This window comes from Conger conger, chromosome 16 (genome assembly GCF_963514075.1).
Source record: "Conger conger chromosome 16, fConCon1.1, whole genome shotgun sequence".
NCBI lineage: Eukaryota > Metazoa > Chordata > Actinopteri > Anguilliformes > Congridae > Conger > Conger conger.
Genome location: NC_083775.1, coordinates 20,550,854 through 20,570,058, shown reverse-complemented (window position 1 = coordinate 20,570,058; position 19,205 = coordinate 20,550,854). Strand labels below are relative to the sequence as shown.

The 19,205-nt window shown below is 44.2% G+C and overlaps 1 protein-coding gene across 2 annotated transcripts in view; it reads left to right on the top strand.

The window, feature by feature from the left end:
• Positions 1–19,205, top strand: part of col5a3a (collagen, type V, alpha 3a) — a 70,250-nt gene that overhangs the window by 14,099 nt on the left and 36,946 nt on the right. Inside the window, exons 2-11 of one of the 2 annotated variants that reach the window (XM_061224357.1) lie at positions 6,290–6,457; positions 8,472–8,685; positions 9,240–9,402; positions 14,345–14,473; positions 15,340–15,786; positions 17,406–17,525; positions 17,987–18,112; positions 18,269–18,325; positions 18,555–18,596; positions 18,750–18,812. In XM_061224357.1, the coding sequence (XP_061080341.1) occupies positions 6,290–6,457; positions 8,472–8,685; positions 9,240–9,402; positions 14,345–14,473; positions 15,340–15,786; positions 17,406–17,525; positions 17,987–18,112; positions 18,269–18,325; positions 18,555–18,596; positions 18,750–18,812 (1,529 nt within the window). The remainder of the gene's footprint in view (positions 1–6,289; positions 6,458–8,471; positions 8,686–9,239; positions 9,403–14,344; positions 14,474–15,339; positions 15,787–17,405; positions 17,526–17,986; positions 18,113–18,268; positions 18,326–18,554; positions 18,597–18,749; positions 18,813–19,205) is intronic. The other variant, XM_061224358.1, reaches the window with a different exon arrangement.

Genomic DNA, 19,205 nt, shown 5'->3' with positions numbered 1-19,205 from the left:
GGAAAGTATTAAAAAAAGTTTTTTTTGGAATTGGAATAGCCTTCACAGTCGCCACATTCAAATATTATTATCTGTAAAATACTGTAGAACATTTTGGACGCTGTGATTTCTGCCAGGAGGTGTTACTAATCCTGGGCTGACAGGCTGCCCCAAATTTTGCACATGCCACATTTAGTGCTTTATCTGTTAGATTCAGCCAATCAAAAGTAATTGCATATAAAAATTTACTGAAATATGTATATGTAGTCTGTGAGCAAAGTAGAGTAATGAATTGCTGTTGACAGAGAGCATAGTGGCTGAATTACCTTTTCCTATCATTTGTTTCGAATAGTGCAACCACAAAGAGTAAAATAGGCACAGGAAAGGAATGTTGTTTCTGTTTTATAATCTGATCAGAAGAGTGCTCAAATAAAGACACACTTTTCCAGTCATTAAATCAGGCTTGCACATAGATTACATCACTATAACCCAAGAAAAGTTGCAGCTTCAAAAGAAGAGTCTTTTATAGCCTGTGTCTATAAACAATTCTAAGTCTTCTTGCAGTATTCTAATCATCTTGAGTAAAACAAACAGCGGCATTTATTTGACTGGGTTGACAATTATGGGCCACAACTCAATGTCATACACTGAATGAGTTTGAACTTGGCAATAACATGCATTTAGTTTTATCGAAATATTGTTTTCTTTAATGTAGGCCTATATAATGTTACATGTTGCTGACATTCAGCATAATCATATTGATTATGTTGCATGTTATCAAATGCAAACTGTGTATCCTTACAGGCCTGTGCTACGTTACTGCGCGAGTAGAGAATAATATCGCCCGTGTTTTCATCCTCTCATAACCTGATCCGCTATGGCACTCCTTCGGTGGTGTCCTGTCCGTCTGATGCCTGCACGGAAAACCTAGTTATACGGAACAACTTGTTGTATTCACATGTTCCGCGTCTCTCGGCTTTCTATCTCCGTGTGATACATGGGTTGCACCAGTTACACCAAAGGTTTGTGGACTGAATTTCAAGCTCGAGTTGTTTCCTTTCCGCAGTTGAGTTGCAACGTTTGTTTACTTTGGGCTTCCGTTATCTGTCGTAGTGTTTCTATCAGGCGTCAGTGTCGTGTTGACTTTCAGTGTTCTCTTACATGTGTTTTCATTTTTCTTCTGTGTTAGTTTGCGGTTTGGAATCCGGACCTTGAGACTCATTACGCCTTGGCGAAACATGCTTTTACTGTTTATGGCCACCTCTTCGCTAATTGTGATTTGTCTCTTCATTTTCTTACTTCAGTCAACTACCATGACTTATTATACGTTCTGGTAATATACTATTTGTAAAACATAACATTCTTTTTCACAAATTACAGCACACCCCCATCTATGTTTAAGAATGCTGTGATGTGGAAAGCCTGTGGTCATAATGAAAGAGACATGTTGTTTTTTACTAGAGGTATCTTGGAAAAACAAAACGCCACCTTAAGTATGGTGGTTCTTGGCTCATGGTACTTTCATTTACAGTGGTCATTTATTTATGGTGGTACAGTGAATGTTGTGACCTGGATTGGGTCGCGATTGTGGTAGGCCTATTGTGAATCAGCGTGCAGATGTAGTAGTGTGACTGTGGGTTCTGTATTGATTGTGGAACTATCATTTAGTCTAGGTCAACCAGTAGCTGTGATGTTACTGTAATTACAGTAGGATACTCTGATTTAGCATAACTGTGGTACTATCATAATGCATTACAATTTAAATCCTGGTATACTGGATCACACTAAATGCTATTTTCTTTGAGATATTCTGTTCATGGAATATTTAATAATGCTCCCTGTACTTTTGCCACATAGGAAGTTTTGAAATTAGATACTAATGATTTCAATAAGACAGACTGTCAGGGAAGGTTCACCCAGGATCCAGGAAGTGCAGTTCTTTCTGTTGCTTGGTTGCTTTTAAAGCAGACTTCAGAAGTAGCAGAACAGCCAGAAGGTGAATTGAGGAAACGTTCTGGTTTTCAGGAAATGTATCGTTTTAAGTATAGTTTTTGTTATATTAACTTAACATTTTGTAGATGCTGACTGAACAGATTGAGTTGCAAGCATTTGTGTGTGTGTATGTGTTTTTGTGTGTGCACATGTTCCTTGTTTAAATGTGTGGTCCTGTTGCATATTTATAGAGGTCTTGTTGCCTAATGGAGTGAATTGTGAGCGGATCTGAAGCATCAATTTAAATAAGTACCTGATGTCTGTCTGAGACTCAGCCGGTTACTGCAGGCTGTCTGCTTTCCCTCTCTTCCTGCTCTTCTTTATAACACAGTCCTTTCCTCACTATCCTCCACCCTACTTTCCTGCACAACACAGTCCCTTTCTATCTCTCCTCCATCCTACTCTCCTGTACAACACAGTCTCTCTCTCTCTCTCTCTCTCTCTCTCTCTCTCTCTCTCTCTCTCCTCCACCCTACTCTCCTGCACAACACATTCCCTCTCTCTCTCTTCCACCCTACTCTCCTGTACAACACAGTCCCTCTCTCTCTCCATCGCTCCTGCACCCTACTCTCCTGTATAACACAGTCCCTCTCTCTCTCTCCTACACCCTACTCTCCTGTACATGCACAATATTAATGTTGTGTTATTTGGGTAAAGGACAAAGTAGGTTATGAATGCAGTGCATGTTTTTGTTTTTGTTTAGTTTTTTTTCTTTTCATGTTTATGTCTCCTGCTCTTTGGCCTTCTCTTTCTCTCCCTCACCCCCCTCACCCTCCTCACCCCCCTCTCTGTGCATCTCTGTCTTACTCTCCGTGGTGTGTGCATGTTTGGTATTTTGGCACAGTCTGACTGGATCTGTGTGACCTTTTGAGGGACCATCACTCATCGCTGCAGTATTTGTGTGCGGCGTTTGCCAGCCCCTCCTGAACTGCCCCCTCCCCCTGACTCCTCTGCTCTGTGGGATTGTGGAATGAACAGGGCTGGGGGCCAAGGGGTGAATTTGGGACATAACCTGATTCAGAGGGGCTCTAATGAGAGGATTTCATGTTGTCATTCAATGTGCCTTGTTATTAACACCCCTGCTAACCAGGTCTCTGTCTTGTTGCCATGACGCTAAGACCTGTCACTTTTTGCTGCAGGAAAGGCCACCTGTGCCCCTTTTTCTACTTTTCACCTAATAATACAACAAGAGCATTGCACAGCAGTGGTCAGAGTAGCAAAAACAGTGATCAGAGCAGCAGCAGTATGGAGCATGGGTCAGAGGAGCAGTGGTCAGAGCAGCAGTGTGGAGCAGTAGTCAGAGCGGCAATATGGAGCAGTGGTCAGAGCAGCTGTATAGAGCAGTGGTCAGAGCATCAGTGTGGAGCAGTGGTCAGAGCATCAGTGTGGAGCAGTGGTCAGAGCATCAGTGTGGAGCAGTGGTCAGAGCAGCAGTGTGGAGCAGTGGTCAGAGCAGCAGTGTGGAGCAGTGGTCAGAGCAGCAGTGTGGAGCAGTAGTCAGAGCAGCAATATGGAGCAGTGGTCAGAGCAGCAGTATGGTGCAGTGGTGGAATGTGGAGGACTGGGCACAGCAGTTGAGGTGCTTGGAAAAGTACATGTTTCTGGCAAAAGAATGGAAGAAAATGTGATACTGCTCTTTCTTTTCTGACAATTTGGCATTGCTGACATCTTTAATCAACACAACCTGTTTATCTCCTGATTTTATAGGTTTCCACAAAACACACAATTAAGTTTGCCACACAGGTTCATTCATGTAGCTTTGGAACTGGCCTTGGGGGTTAAGTGTATGGCATAATTGAAGCAATGCATGCTGGAAACAAGCAGCGCTCAATCATCGGCAACAAAGTAGCTGACTTCTTTGCTCAGGGCATCAGTGAGGCGCTGGGTGTCGAACGCTTCAGTGGACCTGCCAGGTCTTGGCTCTGCTTGAGAACACAAAGCATTTGCAGGGGTTGCATGATTGTAAATAAGTTCTCAAAAAAAGTAGCCAATGAACTGAAAGAAGCTGGCTGGGAATTTCACTGAGGTAAATACACATTAAAATCCGCACTGGAATTTGCCTGTAATTGAACCAGTGGCCTTGAAAACATATGGCTGTGATGTGTGCAGTCCGCTAAGAAAGCAAGATTTTTGCTTAATTTGAAAATCGTGCAGTTGAAAACCCTCCACGTTGCGCTCTGTGATGAATTCAAAACAAAGTTTACAGTGTAGATTCAGCTGGTATCCATTATTAATATTAAAGGGCAATTGAATTTTGGAAAAATCAAAAGAACAGTCTGTCACTGATACTAAAATTAATGAGCCGTTTTTAATGTCATACTGTACATTGCCTGATGACCAGCCTGTATGAGATAATAAGACATACGTGTCAATTACATATAAACAAATCACTACAGTGTATGTTTAACTTTACTCAAGACTATATGTGACCCATTCTATTATAATCAGTCGTAAGTCGCGACGGCCAATGTAATTTTTGGCTGTTTTAGGCTTTCATTTTCACCAGTCACAAACCACATCAGCTGTGTTCATGGCTACATATTAATGTCTTTGCTTTCATGGTCTATGTCTTAATGTCAAGAGTAAATGTTCAGAGTAGAAATGTAGTTTTATAGGGTTTATACATAAGATGGCAAGTTATAGCCCCAGAGTTTTGTTAGCATAATGTCGGTAATCTCCCAGCCTCACGCAATTCTCGCGACGTAATTTTGAAGCCATTTTTCTCAAGAACATGGTTTGGTGGTGCTTAAAATTAAACAGGACACTCGAGTGATATCTGGAGTAGGGGGATAACGTTGATATCGTTAGAAAGCTTACATTCTCTTCATTCCAATAGCTTCTAAAACTCAAAATACGTTTTGGGGTCAATACGGCTGGTTTTCATAGTGCAGGTAACATATACTTGTACATTCACATAGGCATGCCATTACAAAGCCCCACAACCCCCGGAAACGAGCCCAGCTGGTCCTGAGGTTCAGTTCGCTAATCCACCCTAAGACAGTGCCTTTTCAGAGCCGTGCAGTACAGTCATAACACTGTCCGTTTGAGGCAACTCAATTACTGCAGAAAACTCAAACTGCAACCACAAAGTAAAGTGCAGTTCTGTTTGATCATAAAAATATCTGACCATAGCGACTGAAAAAAAAAAGAAAGAAATACAGTACAAACTTGGAACAACAACCATTGAAAAAGATTAACCAGAGAAGATTCACTGTGCTTAGGACTACTCTGATAAAAAAATATTTTAAATGTATTTTTTAAACGTGATTAATGTAATAACTTGCCAAATATTCCTTTAATCACAATAATGAACATTAAAGGCAAATGGTGGATTTCCGTGTTATATATTTTTTGCTTTCCTTTATGTATCTAAAACACATTGAGCATTTAAAGCATATTGATGTACATCCATTCAAGTGAAAATATAAAATATCAGTGGAGGAAGGAGAGGGAGAGAGACAGATTGGGGGGGGATGTTTACAGGGAAGAATAGAGACCAAGAGGTTCCAAGACACCCTCCCCCCAAATTGCTGACACCGGTGTCAGCTGTCAGGTGTGAATCTGGAAGCCTGCAGCTCTTTTGGATAGACTCCGTAGGTCTGTCTATCTTGTAATGATAGCCCCTGGTGACCACCTGCAGGCCTCCTTGTGTTGGTCTGTCTGCTGAAGTAGCCCTTCAGGGAGCATGTGCATAATGGCTCTCGGGAGGCCTGGGTCTTTCCTGTTTCCTGGCTGTGTCAGAAAAACTACACCTCCCAGACTGCCCTGCAGCAGCTGTACCACTTTATGAGACAGAAGGAGAAGCTGAATTCAGTTTGTTACAGTGTAATAGGTCGATGGCAGGAATGAGCAGAATAGCACAGTCTAATCTAATGGAATCCTCTGTCTTAAAAGTCCTTTTATATGCTTCCAGTGACTAGTAAACTACAAACATAAGATGATATAATGATGATGATATAATGACACAATTCTGTTGTAAACAACAACTATTTGTTTATTGCCTCAATGTTTCAGAACTAATGTCTGTCTGTCTGTGAAACAGATAACTGTGACAGTGAAATTTTGATTAAACTTTAGTCATTTATGGGCTTTGTGTGAGAAATTATGTGACTTATTTAAATACCTATGTGACTCCATTAATGTATGATTTATTTGTACACCTAAAGCATCACTATGTGGTCATGCATACGATTATGATCATGTGTGTGTGTGTGTGTGTGTGTGTGTGTGTGCGCTTTACATTTTACTTTACATTTGAAACGGCAAACTGAATGAGGGTTCTGAATCTGTTCTTTTTCCTCCTCTGCACTGTGAACAGCCAATCTGATTGACATTCTGAGGGTGCTGGACCTATCGGAGGACATGGAAGGAGTGTCCATGGAGGCGGGGCTTTGCACAAGCAGGAAAGGTGCAGAGGAAACAGACATGGCCTACAGGATAGACAAGAAGATTCAGCTCAGCGCCCCAACCAAGCAGCTTCTCCCTGGTATGTACACCTGCAGAAGCACAGACAAACATACGTAAACGCACACACACATGCACATGCTGCAGATGCACAGGACATACACTGCAAAACTGTATATACTTCCATAGATTATTTTAGAGTACACAACCAAACAGCTTCTCCCTGGTATGCACACACACGCACACATGATATACATACATTTACATTATCTGAGCTCTAAGGCTTTAATTATGATAGACAAATTAGGCCAGTGTTTTCTCCATATAAAGGTGGTTTGAAGTTAAGTAGGCTATTTGAGAAAACTCCCCACGACAATATGCTTGGAAGAAGAACTTGGGTGGGTAAGAAGGAGGTGAGAAAAAGGGACAAGCCATTCTCTACCACTGTTATTGACATGTGTCAGTATATTTGAGATGAACTGGTGAAAAACTTGACCAACGTTTAGCACATCTGAGAATATCTTCAACATTTTGGTGATTTAAAAAAATAATAATGAAGTATTTTAGTAATTACACTTATCTTTGGGATATGTTCAATTTTGTAACATATTTTATAACAAAACCATTGACATTTTATCATATATTTTTTATTAACCTTTATTATTTGCCAGGAAGTCCCAAGATTGAAAAATCTCTTTTCCCAGGGAGATTTGGCTAAGATAGCCACTATACAGTACATATAAAACAATATTGCCAAGATATACTCCTAGTACAAATAATATTCAGTTTTACACACAGACAACGAGCAGCACAGCAAAGCACACACCGACACACAGACCATTAGTTACTTAAAAAGAGATCAATGGTTATTTAAAAAATTGACTGTGGTGCATATGACCAGAGTGAGTTCTAACATGGAACAATCGTGTTTGGGAAATTTTGTTTTGGATTATAACATGAAGAATTCCTTGATTGCGGGATATTACACTTCTTATTCTTTTTTATATTGTGAACTAAAATCAAATGAAAAATATATGTATATCATCTATAAATCAATTGCCACAATCATATCACCAAGTAAGGTCATTTTGGAAGGAGATTTAGATTTCATATTTCTTTGATTTGATTTTGTAAATTTGAATATTCACTGATTGGTGTTATAAGTGGACCCAGGAGTATTTCTTCGCAGTAGCTATGGCGATCAGTCACCCGTTACCATAGATGTCATACATGATGTCATACATGAAGACACTGCATCGATATTGTGTATGCCTTTCGTACAAGTGACATAGTTTGCTACATTGTTGCAAACAAAACCACCTGAGTACTTGTGTTTCATAGGGAATTTTACTTTATCCTTTATATTTGTCTTTTTAAAAATATTTAGCCATTCTAATGAAATTTAACATTTTATAATTGTAATCAAAGTATATACAATAAGAGTTTTTAAATGACACTTTTAATCTGAGATCACTAATACATTTCAATTCCAATAAAGTCAAATTCACAAGCTAGCTAATTTTAAGGATCATACTTCAAAATCAAAAACAGCTTAAAGCTCAGACACGTAAAATGGTTATCCAGTACAGATGGTTGTATTAAGTTTAAAAAATGATTTTAACTTTTACTTTGTGATTCTCTTATGCTCTTCATTATTTCATGAACTCAACTATATGTTTAAGCATCAGCCACAGCCACAGAGTGCCAGTGTATCCTAAAGACTGCAATCAGCATAGTTTATCGAGCTATCAGAAAACTGAAACTAAAGTTATCGGGGCGGCCTGTAGCGTAGTGGTTAAGTTAAATGACTGGGACACCCAAGGTTGGGGGTCCCAGTTGCAATAAGATCCGCACAGCCGTTGGGCCCTTGAGCAAGGCCCTTAACCCTGCATTGCTCCAGGGGAGGATTGTCTCCTGCTTAGTCTAAACAACTGTACATCGCTCTGGATAAGAGCGTCTGCTAAATGCCAATAATATAATCGGGTTGGAACAAAAACCAGCACGCAGACTGGCCCTCCAGGACGGGAGTTGCGCACCCCTGGTTTGCGCTCTGTGGGCACGAGCGGGTGGTAAATTTGGGTCTTTCTGCCCCTCAGACTCTCCATTCCCCGAGGACTTCTCCCTGATGACGACGGTGCGGGCGAAGAAGGGGGCGCAGTTCTTCCTGCTGTCGGTGTACGACGCGCAGGGCGTTCAGCAGCTGGGCCTGGAGATGGGCCGGTCCCCCGTCCTTCTGTACGAGGACCACCAGGGGCGGCCCTCCCCCGAGCTCTACCCCATCTTCAAAAAGCTCAACCTGGCTGACGGAAAGTAAGTGTCCCCAAACCAAACCTGCGCCCCTAGTGAAGGCTAGCTTTATGTGGTATACAGTATGTATGTCAGGAGCAGGTAATGAGCGTTTAGCCACATACAGTACAGTAGCTCACTCACCTGGTCCTGGCACATATAGGTAACACAGTGTGACAATGCAATGTTTTGAATTCAAACACTTTTCTGTGCCCGATTGATATTGCCTGGTGCAATTGAGCCAACCAGGAGGACCAGAAGGCGGGGTTTGCACTTTCATAGGTCCCAATTCCCCGGACATGCTCAGGAAAGAGCAGAAATGTATTTGAATCCAAAGCAATTATGTATTTGACCCAAGTCTAGAACATATACAATTATATACGTAGGTGACTGTGCTACACAGTGGTCACAGACTGTGTTGGTGATTGAATGATTGTGCAGTGGTGACTGAGTGACTGTGTTGTGCAGTGGTGACAGAGTGACTGTTGTGCAGTGGTGACAGTGACTGTGTTGTGCAGTGGTGATAGAGTGACTGTGCTATGCAGTGGTGACTGAGTGACTGTGTTGTGGTCTTGCAGGTGGCACAGAATAGCCTACAGTGTGGAGGGGAAGTCTGTCACTCTGTACCTGGACTGTGAGAGGGTGCAGACGCTGGACTTGCTACGGGGAGAAGACCCCATCGTCAGCACTGAGGGCGTCACCGTGTTCGGGACACGCCTGCTCGACGAGGAGGTGTTCGAGGTGAGATATCGCTCTCACACTGTCTCACACACACACACACACACACACACACTGTCTCACACACACACACACACACACACACACACTGTCTCACACACACACACACACACACACACACACTGTCTCACACACACACACACACACACACTGTCTCACACACACAACTCTCACACTGTCTCACACACACAGCTCTCACACTGTCTCACACACACACACACACACACACTGTCTCACACACACAACTCTCACACTGTCTCACACACACAACTCTCACACTGTCTCACACACACACACACACACACACACTGTCTCACACACACAACTCTCACACTGTCTCACACACACAACTCTCACACTGTCTCACACACACACACACACACTGTCTCACACACACAACATTGTGTACACATACTCTCACACTCTCACTCATTCTGTCACTCACAGACTCACCCACTGACATACTCTCACACTGTCGCAATCACTCACACACTGATAAACCCTCACTCACACACTCTCACTCTCTGTTACACACCATAAGCTGTAATTCGCTACAGTATTTTACTGAGAAAACCATATCCACACATTAAACCAAGCAAGCAGTTCAACCAGCACTATTTGAATATTACTGCCCCCTAGAGGACATGATTGTTACTGTCCACATTACACCGCTGTAATAAAGCCACTCAAACCCGCTTCTGGATGGCAGCAGCGGGTAGTGCCATCCAGCCCTGCGCTTTCTAGAATTCACGATAATGAAAATACTTTCACAGCGCACTCGGTTGGTGTGTTAAACTGGTGCTGCACTGAGGGCGATTCCCCGGTCAGGACCGAGGATGATGGCTTACGTAAAGGCTTTCTGACTGAGCGCTGGGGTCAGCATGCTGTGATTATCTGTTGAGTGATTCTGACCTGGGAACTGGCCTGAGGTCAGCATCCCGGTGTTCATGTGCAGAGAGACTCTGCCTTAAGCACTGACCTCTGAACAGTGTTGTGCTGAGTTTATCTGTGGAGAGAGTCTGCCCCCGGGGCGTACCTGGGGTTATTTTCAGGGTTTTCCGCCGAGCGACTGTGGTTATGATTGAGCTGGGGAATGCTTAATCCTGCATCAGATGTTGGAGGCTTCAGAGTCGAGTTAGAGGGATGTTTGGGGGAGGGAGGTGGCAAGCCGTGGCTTGCGGAGGGGCCCTCTAATTTGCAGTGCTGTGAAATCTGAAATACCTGTGTGTGTGTGTGTGTGGAACCCGCGCGTGCGTGTACACGTATGTGATGTGAGTGGATGTGTGTATGTGCATGTGTGCATGCATGTGTGTGTATGTGCGTATGCACGTGCACATGCATGTGTATGTGTGTGTGTGTGTTTTTAGTATATTCCAGGTAAGGGTGGAGAGTTATTCCTCTCCTCTGGGAGAATTTCCCTACGGCTACTTTGAGCTCTCCTGCTATCTGACACTTAGATTAGTACTGTGATGCGTCTGCTTTTGAGCTGTGCTGTCACTTGAGTTTTTTATCTGTTCTGTGTGCATTTGCAGTGCTGTTTTGTGTGTGCGTGTGTGTGTGTTGTGTGTGTTGTGCGTGTTGTGTGTGTGTGTGAGAGCAAGCTTGCTGTACTGAGTGTGTGTGTCTGTGTGTCTGTGTGTGAGCTTTATGTGCTGGGTTTTGTGTGTGTATGGGTGTTTGTGTGAGTGTGCTTTCTGTGCTGAGTTTTGTGTATGTGTGTGTGTGTATGCATGTGTGTCAGTGAGTGTGTGTGTATGGGTGTGTGTGTGAGTGTGTATGTGTATGGGTGTGAGTGTGTGTGTGTGTGCTTGTATGGGTGTGTGTGTGTGTGTGTGTGTGTGTATGGGTGTGTGTGAGTGTGTGTGTGTGTATGGGTGTGTGTGTGAGTGTGTGTGTATGGGTGTGTGTGTGTGTGTGTGTATGGGTGTGTGTATGGGTGTGTGTGTGAGTGTGTGTGTATGGGTGTGTGTGTGAGTGTGTGTGTGTGTATGGATGTGTGTATGGGTGTGTGTGTGTGTGTGTGTGTGTGTGTGTGAGTGTGTGTATGGGTGTGTGTGTGAGTGTGTGTGTATGGGTGTGTGTGTGTGTGTGTGTATGGGTGTGTGTGTGAGAGTGTGTGTGTGTTATGCTGAGTTTGCTGTACCGTGCCCTGTGTGTGCTCTCCTGTCTGCCTGCCCTGCAGGGAGAGTGTGAGGCTGTCGTATTTAATGGACTCTTGCACTTTCTCTGGAGAAAACCAGGTGTGCCTCCGTCCATAACCCCACCTCTGACACACTTCACCACCCCTGCTATAACTGCACATTCTTTCCAGCCTTCTTCTGCAGAGTAATTACCCCTCTACCTTTTTTACTGCACTCTGTACTTCCTGTGCTGGTGTGGTCTTTCACACCCCTCCTTTAAAAACGCACATTCTGATTCAGATTAGTCTCGTCCAGGGCCTTTCTCTGTGGGGTCCGCGTGGGTTCCCTCTGGGTACTCCGGTTTCCCAGTGCAAAGACATGCAGGTTTGGTTCATTGGGGAGTCTAAATTAGCCCTAGGTATGAGCGTGTGAGTGAATGGTGTGTGTGTGTGTGTGTGTGTGTGTGTGTGCCCTGCAAGAGATTGGTGACCTGTCCAGGGTGTATTCCTGCCTTTTTCTGGACAATTATGATCCCCTTCAAATATTAGTCATGTTTCATGTTTCTTTCCCGGTCAACAACGCATTTAACTGATTTTCCTGTCTTTTCATGGCACTAATGATTGACAGTGATGTTTGCGGTGACAGAAAGGGCAGTGTGTGGGGAGGGGAGGCATGGTAGAGTTCAGACTGTCCCTGGGTCAGTGGCCCTTCCCGGCAAGGAAGAATGTTCTTGGCTCTGGTCAAAATGAATGCCTGAATCTTTTCCAGATTACAAATGGTGTGGATACAGACAGACACACACACACACAAACAGTTTCAGAAGGATTAAGATTTTATGTTATATTGCATTGACGTGTTTTCTGTGACGACTGCTGGCTCAACAGGCTAAACACGATTGTCCCCGAACATCCCACTCCTGGGTTTACAGTCTGGCCACTGTTTTCCCCTGTGTTTCAGCAGTGAAAGCTGTGCTCACTGTTAAACACAGTCTCTGTGCTCAGAACACAGTCTTATGCCCTATACTGTGTACCAGTCTGTGCTCACTGTCTTAAACACAGTTTTTTTGTTGAGAAGGCAGTGTCTGCTCACACTGTGGAACAATCTTTAGTGTTCACTGTGTTAAACACAGTCTAAATGCTCGCTGTGTTAAACACAGTCTAAGTGCTTGCTGTGTTAAACACAGTCTAAATGCTCGCTGTATTAAACACAAAGTGCTCGCTGTGTTAAACACAGTCTAAGTGCTCGCTGTATTAAACACAAAGTGTTCGCTGTATTAAACACAAAGTGCTTGCTGTGTTAAACACAGTCTAAGTGCTCGCTGTGTTAAACACAGTCTAAGTGCTCACTGTGTTAAGCACAGTCTTAAGTGCTCGCTGTGTTAAACACAGTCTAAATGCTCGCTGTATTAAACACAGTCTAAATGCTCGCTGTATTAAACACAAAGTGCTCGCTGTGTTAAACACAGTCTAAGTGCTCACTGTGTTAAACACAGTCTTAAGTGCTCGCTGTGTTAAACACAATCTAAATGCTCGCTGTATTAAACACAAAGTGCTCGCTATGTTAAACACAGTCTAAGTGCTTGCTATGTTAAACACAGTCTAAGTGCTCGCTGTGTTAAACACAGTCTTAAGTGCTTGATGTGTTAAACACAGTCTAAGTGCTCGCTGTGTTAAACACAGTCTAAGTGCTCGCTGTGTTAAACGCAGTCTTAAGTGCTCGCTGTGTTAAACACAGTCTAAATGCTCTCTGTATTAAACACAAAGTGCTCGCTATGTTAAACACAGTCTAAGTGCTCGCTGTGTTAAACACAGTCTAAGTGCTCGCTGTGTTAAACACAGTCTAAGTGCTTGCTGTCAGACTCCATGTGCTTTACGGTCTGAACTCTCAGATCTCATGAGATCATCTGAGCAGCTGGGAGAGGGCTGGCTTTAATCTGGCTTTTAAACCTCACCGGAAACGCAAACACGGAGCAGGGAAAATAGGGCCCAGCATTTCGCCCTCTCTGTTTTCTGGCCTGTAATAACAACTTGGAGAGGAGACCTGTGTACATTATGTCTGTGTGACAGTATGTGTTTGTGTGACTGTGTGCATTTGTATGACTGTGTGCTTCCCTGTATGTGTATATGTCTGTGAACATGTGTGTCTGTGTGACAGTGCACGTTTGTGTGACTGTGTGATTCTCTGTATGTTTGTATGTTTGTGTGATGGTGTATGTATGTGTGAAAGTGTATGTCTGTGTGACAGCGTGCGTTTGTATGACTGTGTGCTTCCCTGTATGTGTGTATGTCTGTGTGAACATGTGTGTCTGTGTAACAGTGTGCGTTTGTGTGACTGTGTGATTATCTGTATGTGTGTGTCTGTGTGAACTGGTCCTTCCCTTATGTATGTGTGTGTTGTGACTGCACAGTGTAAGACAAAGAAGTAGATGGCAACCTCTTCCCACTGCAAACAGACTTACTGATTTAAAATGGTTTTGTCTTGTTTCTTCCTTTATTTGTAATTTTCTTGCAGTCAGCAATATAAAAGATGCTAGCAGATATCTATTTTAAAAGGATTCATTCTACGGAATAGCAATTTGCTTCTCATTATGTGGACTGTAACTTGATAAGCACTTTTTTCACAAACTGCTCTTGGCTTTCTGATTGGCCAAGGTGCTGACTCACCAAACTAATGTAGGCTTCTGATTCACCCAGCTGCTCTAGCCACGCCTCCATCCCATTCGGTGTATGTAAAATGACATTTCATTTAGGGGTGAATGCTAACGTGTGTGTATGAGTGTCACTTTGCCAGCTGTGTAACGTGCCGTCTGGGTGTTTGGCTTACAGGGGGAAATCCAGCAGCTGCTGCTAGTGGATGACCCAAGAGCTGCTGAGAGCTACTGTGAGCAGTACATCCCTGACTGTGACTACGCCCTGCCCTACAGCAGCTTAGCCCTGGAGCCAGAGGAGGTGCAGGTTAGTCCTCCCAACACTTGGGGGAGCTAGGTCACATAAATGCTCCCAACAGAAGGGTTTTCTTTTCCTACAGGGGAAGAGTGCTGTGAATCACATTGGCATGTAAATTTACATGGTTTGCCTGACCGACTGTGTGTTACTTCAGACTGTATGATTGGTGTATTTAGTGTGGGTGTGTCTTTCTAGGATCTGAAAAAAGAAAAACAAACGATGATGAGCTCAGCTGGGCTGGATGGCCTGTTAACGTCACCACTGTTCTTACGTTCTTATGAACCCCAGTGTTGGCTGTGAATGCTCTGAACACTTGGAGCTCCAACTCAAGCAAAACACATGTGTACTGTACACCCAAACTGTGTGTGTGTGTGTGTGTGTGTGTGTGTGTGTGTGTGTGTGCGAGCGCGCTTGCGTGTGTGCACACACGCTTCTGTGTCTGTTCTTCCTGGAGACCTTTTCCTCCAGGGGAAGGTGTTGATGCTGTGTTCTGAGTGCCCGCTCGTTGACTGTGCTGAACCACTTCCCTCATAACCCTAAAGCTAAGAGCAAACAAGCCCTTTGAATACAGCAAGCCTGCAGAACACTCTCTTCTCTGCTTTCAATAATGTCTGAGACACTATGTTCATGTTTTTGGTTTTATGTATGTGTGCGTTTGTGTGTTTGAGAAAGAGAGAGAAAGAACAGAGAGTTGATGGGTGTGTGTGTCTGTGTGTTGAGAGAGAGAGCGAGAGAGAGAGAGGAAACGACGGAGAGTTGATTTGTGTGTTTTGTTTGTGTGTGTGTGACAGAGAGACAGAGTGTGTGACAGAGTGTGTGTGTATCCTCTTTCTTCCTTGTTTGATGTCTCTTTCCTCCATGTCCCTTTCCTGAAGCCTGGTGGCTCAGAATTGCAGCAGGATGAGGCAGCAAAGTCACAAAAACACTCTCCGCACAAAGCAGACAGGAAGGGCAAGAAGGAAAGATCCAAAAAGAAGAGAGATGGCTCGTCCAAAGGGAGGAAGGGAAAGAAAGAGTCCAGGAAGAAAAGAAAAGAGTCTTCGGGTCCTGAGGAGCTTTCCCATGGGCTATCCACTGCAGTGCCTGATCTCTTACTAGCCGCAGTGCTGCCCTTCACAGAGCCATCTCCGTTAGCAACCCTCACTCTACCCGAGACCACTCCCTCCGCTGCCCTGGCAACCGAAGCAACGACTTTGAGCCCTGCCTTTCTGCCAGAAATGACGGAGCTCCCAGAGATGCCCACGCATGAGCCCGATTCCAGCAAGGAGGCCCCCACTGTGGTGCCCACCGAGCTGCCTGAACCCCTGAGTCCCAGGGTGGAGGTAGACCGAGAGGCTCTGATGTAGCTCCCCTCCCCTTCCCTTCCCACCATGATCTCCCTAATGCTTCTTAACTCCATACTTAAATCATTTCATCCCACCCATTAACTGACCAACGCTGCAGTACTCCTCCTCTCCCGTGGTGTCACTGTTGAGCAAACTGAACCCAATCCAGCTGTAGATGTAGTACTAGAAGTAGAAACCTAATCAATGTACATTCGTACAAACATACATACATACATGCCCGTGTGCATGATATGTATGTTGAAGCGTGTTGCGTGTTGTCAGTGTGTTTGTGATGTTTATGTTTGCCTTTTCAAATCAAAATTCCCAGATACCTCCACTGCTCAAACAAGGACCAGCAGACGGATGAGATCTCAAAGGCAAACCTTCCAAACAGCCCTTTTGTCACCCCTAATCCCCTGCATAGATTTCTCTAGAGTGTAGCTGCATGTATGTAGCGTAGCGGTTAGCGTTGGGATAATGTCATTATCAGACCTGGTTCAAATATGTAATATTTTTGGATTCAAACACTTTTCTGTGCTCAATTGAGCCTACCAAGAGGAGAGGAACAGGGGGTTTGCACTTTTTGAGTGTATTTCATAGGTTCCAATACACCATACAATCTCAGTAAAGCGTAGAAAAGTACTTGAGTCCAAAACAATCACATATTTGACCCAGTTCTGGTCAGTATAACATGCTGAGATCTATTTAAAGACCTCTGTGAAAGCCACAGGAGGCTGTAGTTCGGTCCCCCACTGAGTTTTCGAAGCGAAGAACCTAAACTCTGGCCTCTTTGCACGCTCATCCTCCTGCGGCTGCTCACTGTTCATACCTGAACCCAGAGGCCTTCTCCCAACATAACCCATACCAGTCAGTAACCCGCAGTCTAACCGGCACCTGTGAGTAACACACCAGCACCTGCAGTCTAATCCCCTAACCCGAGAGCGCGACCCTGTGTCACGTGACCGCGCGCGGTCCGGAGACGCTGCTGCTCTGCGCTGAACTGAACCGGGGTCAGCCCCAAAGCTCGTCTCACTGCACCCCTCACCTTCAGTCTCACCAGCCTGGCAGTAAAACTAGACCTTTTTCACTATTGTGACAGTCACTATAGCATTTCACTATAGCAGGTCATGTTCAGTACTACTGCTGACCATGGCTACAGCAGGTCATGTTCAGTACATCAGACCATATTATGCTATAGCAGGTCATATTCAATACTGCTGACCATATTATGCTATAGCAGGTCATATTCAGTACTATTGTCCATATTTCACTATAGCAGGTCATGTTCAGTACTACTGCTGACCATGGCTACAGCAGGTCATGTTCAGTACATCAGACCATATTATGCTATAGCAGGTCATATTCAATACTGCTGACCATATTATGCTATAGCAGGTCATATTCAGTACTATTGTCCATATTTCACTATAGCAGGTCATATTCAGTACTATTGTCCATATTTCACTATAGCAGGTCATGTTCAGCACAATTCAGACTGGTTTGATGAGGGGTGTTTGAATAATGTGACCCTGTTGCCGTGACGCTGCCCTAGGGGCCGGCATCTCCCTGAGTGCAGTTGCCACAGCACCGCTCTGACACTCCTTCCTTGCCTGCAGGTTGATCGGCCACCCAAAGAGCCGGAGGTGGAGGAGTTTGGGGAGGACTTCTACAGTGACCTTTACGATGACCTTTCTGTCTCCACAGTAACTGTGGGCCCCAACATCACTGAGTACGAGGTGAGCTGTCTATGCTGACATGATTGCTCATGGAAGATCTCAGCCTTAGTCAATTAATCAATCTCCCAATCAACCTACAACTACATCATTCAACCAACTTACCAATCCAACATTCTGTCAGCGAATAAATCAGTGAAGCTATCAAGCCCTGGAGAAATTGAGGCTTTGTCACTTGTGGAATAGTACCACAGCATTGATCTGGACATGACCAGGCTCCTGTGCATACTGCTCTAGTGACATCACATCCTGATGCATGATGTCACTGCCTATACAATGGTGTCACTGTATGTGCAGTGATGTCACAGGTGGACAATGATGTCACAGTCAGTATAAGGATGTCACAGGTTATACAATGAAGTACAGTATGGGTAATTGATATCACAGGCTTTATGGTGATGTCACAGGTTGTATAGTGAGGTCACCGGTTGTGTGGTGATGTAATGTCTTACTCTCTTACACAGATCGTAGAGTATGAAGATTACGTGAATGGCACTGAGTACCATGAGCAGGAGTATGAGGAGTATGAAGAATATGAAGACAGATTTGGATTGGTGGAAAGAGAAGATGTGGACACCTGGGATGGGGAGGCATGTCCGAATTCACAAACAATGACATTATGACATCACTTCCTTTACATCACATCTTTTTATTCCATTACTGCCCAGCCGCACATATATCTCTGTATCTCCTTGGTTCTTAACAGTTGTTGACGGGTTTTACATGATTCTGTCTGTCTATTCCAGAGTAAGCGCTTCCAGCCTGAGAAGGGAGAAAAGGGAGAGCCTGCTATATTTGAACCGGTGAGGTTACACATGCACACATACACACACACTCACAACTTCATGACCTCATGGGCTCACGTACCGTCCAACCGATACTCTGCCATGATTGTGTCAATAATCATAATAATATAATAATTATCTAATTATCACATGGTTACACATACAGTTGCATGACCACAGGATATGTGGTATAATATGTGAATAGTATATGTGTGGTGAATGTGTATTTCTCTGTGTTTCTCTGCAGGGCACGTTGATAGAAGGTCCCCATGGGCCACCAGGACCAGAGGTAGGTCCCTTCATGGTCAGACACACTCAACTCATTTAACCCCATCTTACTATGTGGGTGTTGTTGCTGGTAAATTTGCATGTGGGTGTGTGTGTTGCTGTTGTTGCTATGTCTGTGGGTGTAGTTGATCACTGAGGATGTTGTGTCCACCAGGGGCCTGCAGGAATTCCTGGTCCCTCCGGACCTCCAGGTTCACGAGGGGACCCGGGCGAACTGGTGAGTGAGAGCAACCTGTTTAATTCCCTACAGAGTGATCGGACTTAGGCCCTGTAGAGTGACCTATATCGGAGGCTATAGAGATGACCTTACAGGACCTTTAGTAAGTGACCTATATTAGACCCTCACTGGGTGGTTGAGGCTGTGACTGCACTCAAAGGGTACCCGTTTGCTACACTGCCATCTGTTCCCCAACCCCCCCCCCCGGCCGATGATTCAGTTCCCTCTTTAAAGACGGTGCAATCACAAAACCACTTTCTTTCAAGATGGTGAATCATTTGAAAAGCTTCCATTTTGATGACAGGACCGGCGGAGAAGCTGACGAGCCGCACTTGAGAAGCGGCGAACGTTTCGTGGCTAATTATGTGTGTGAATATTTTGGAGAGCGATGAA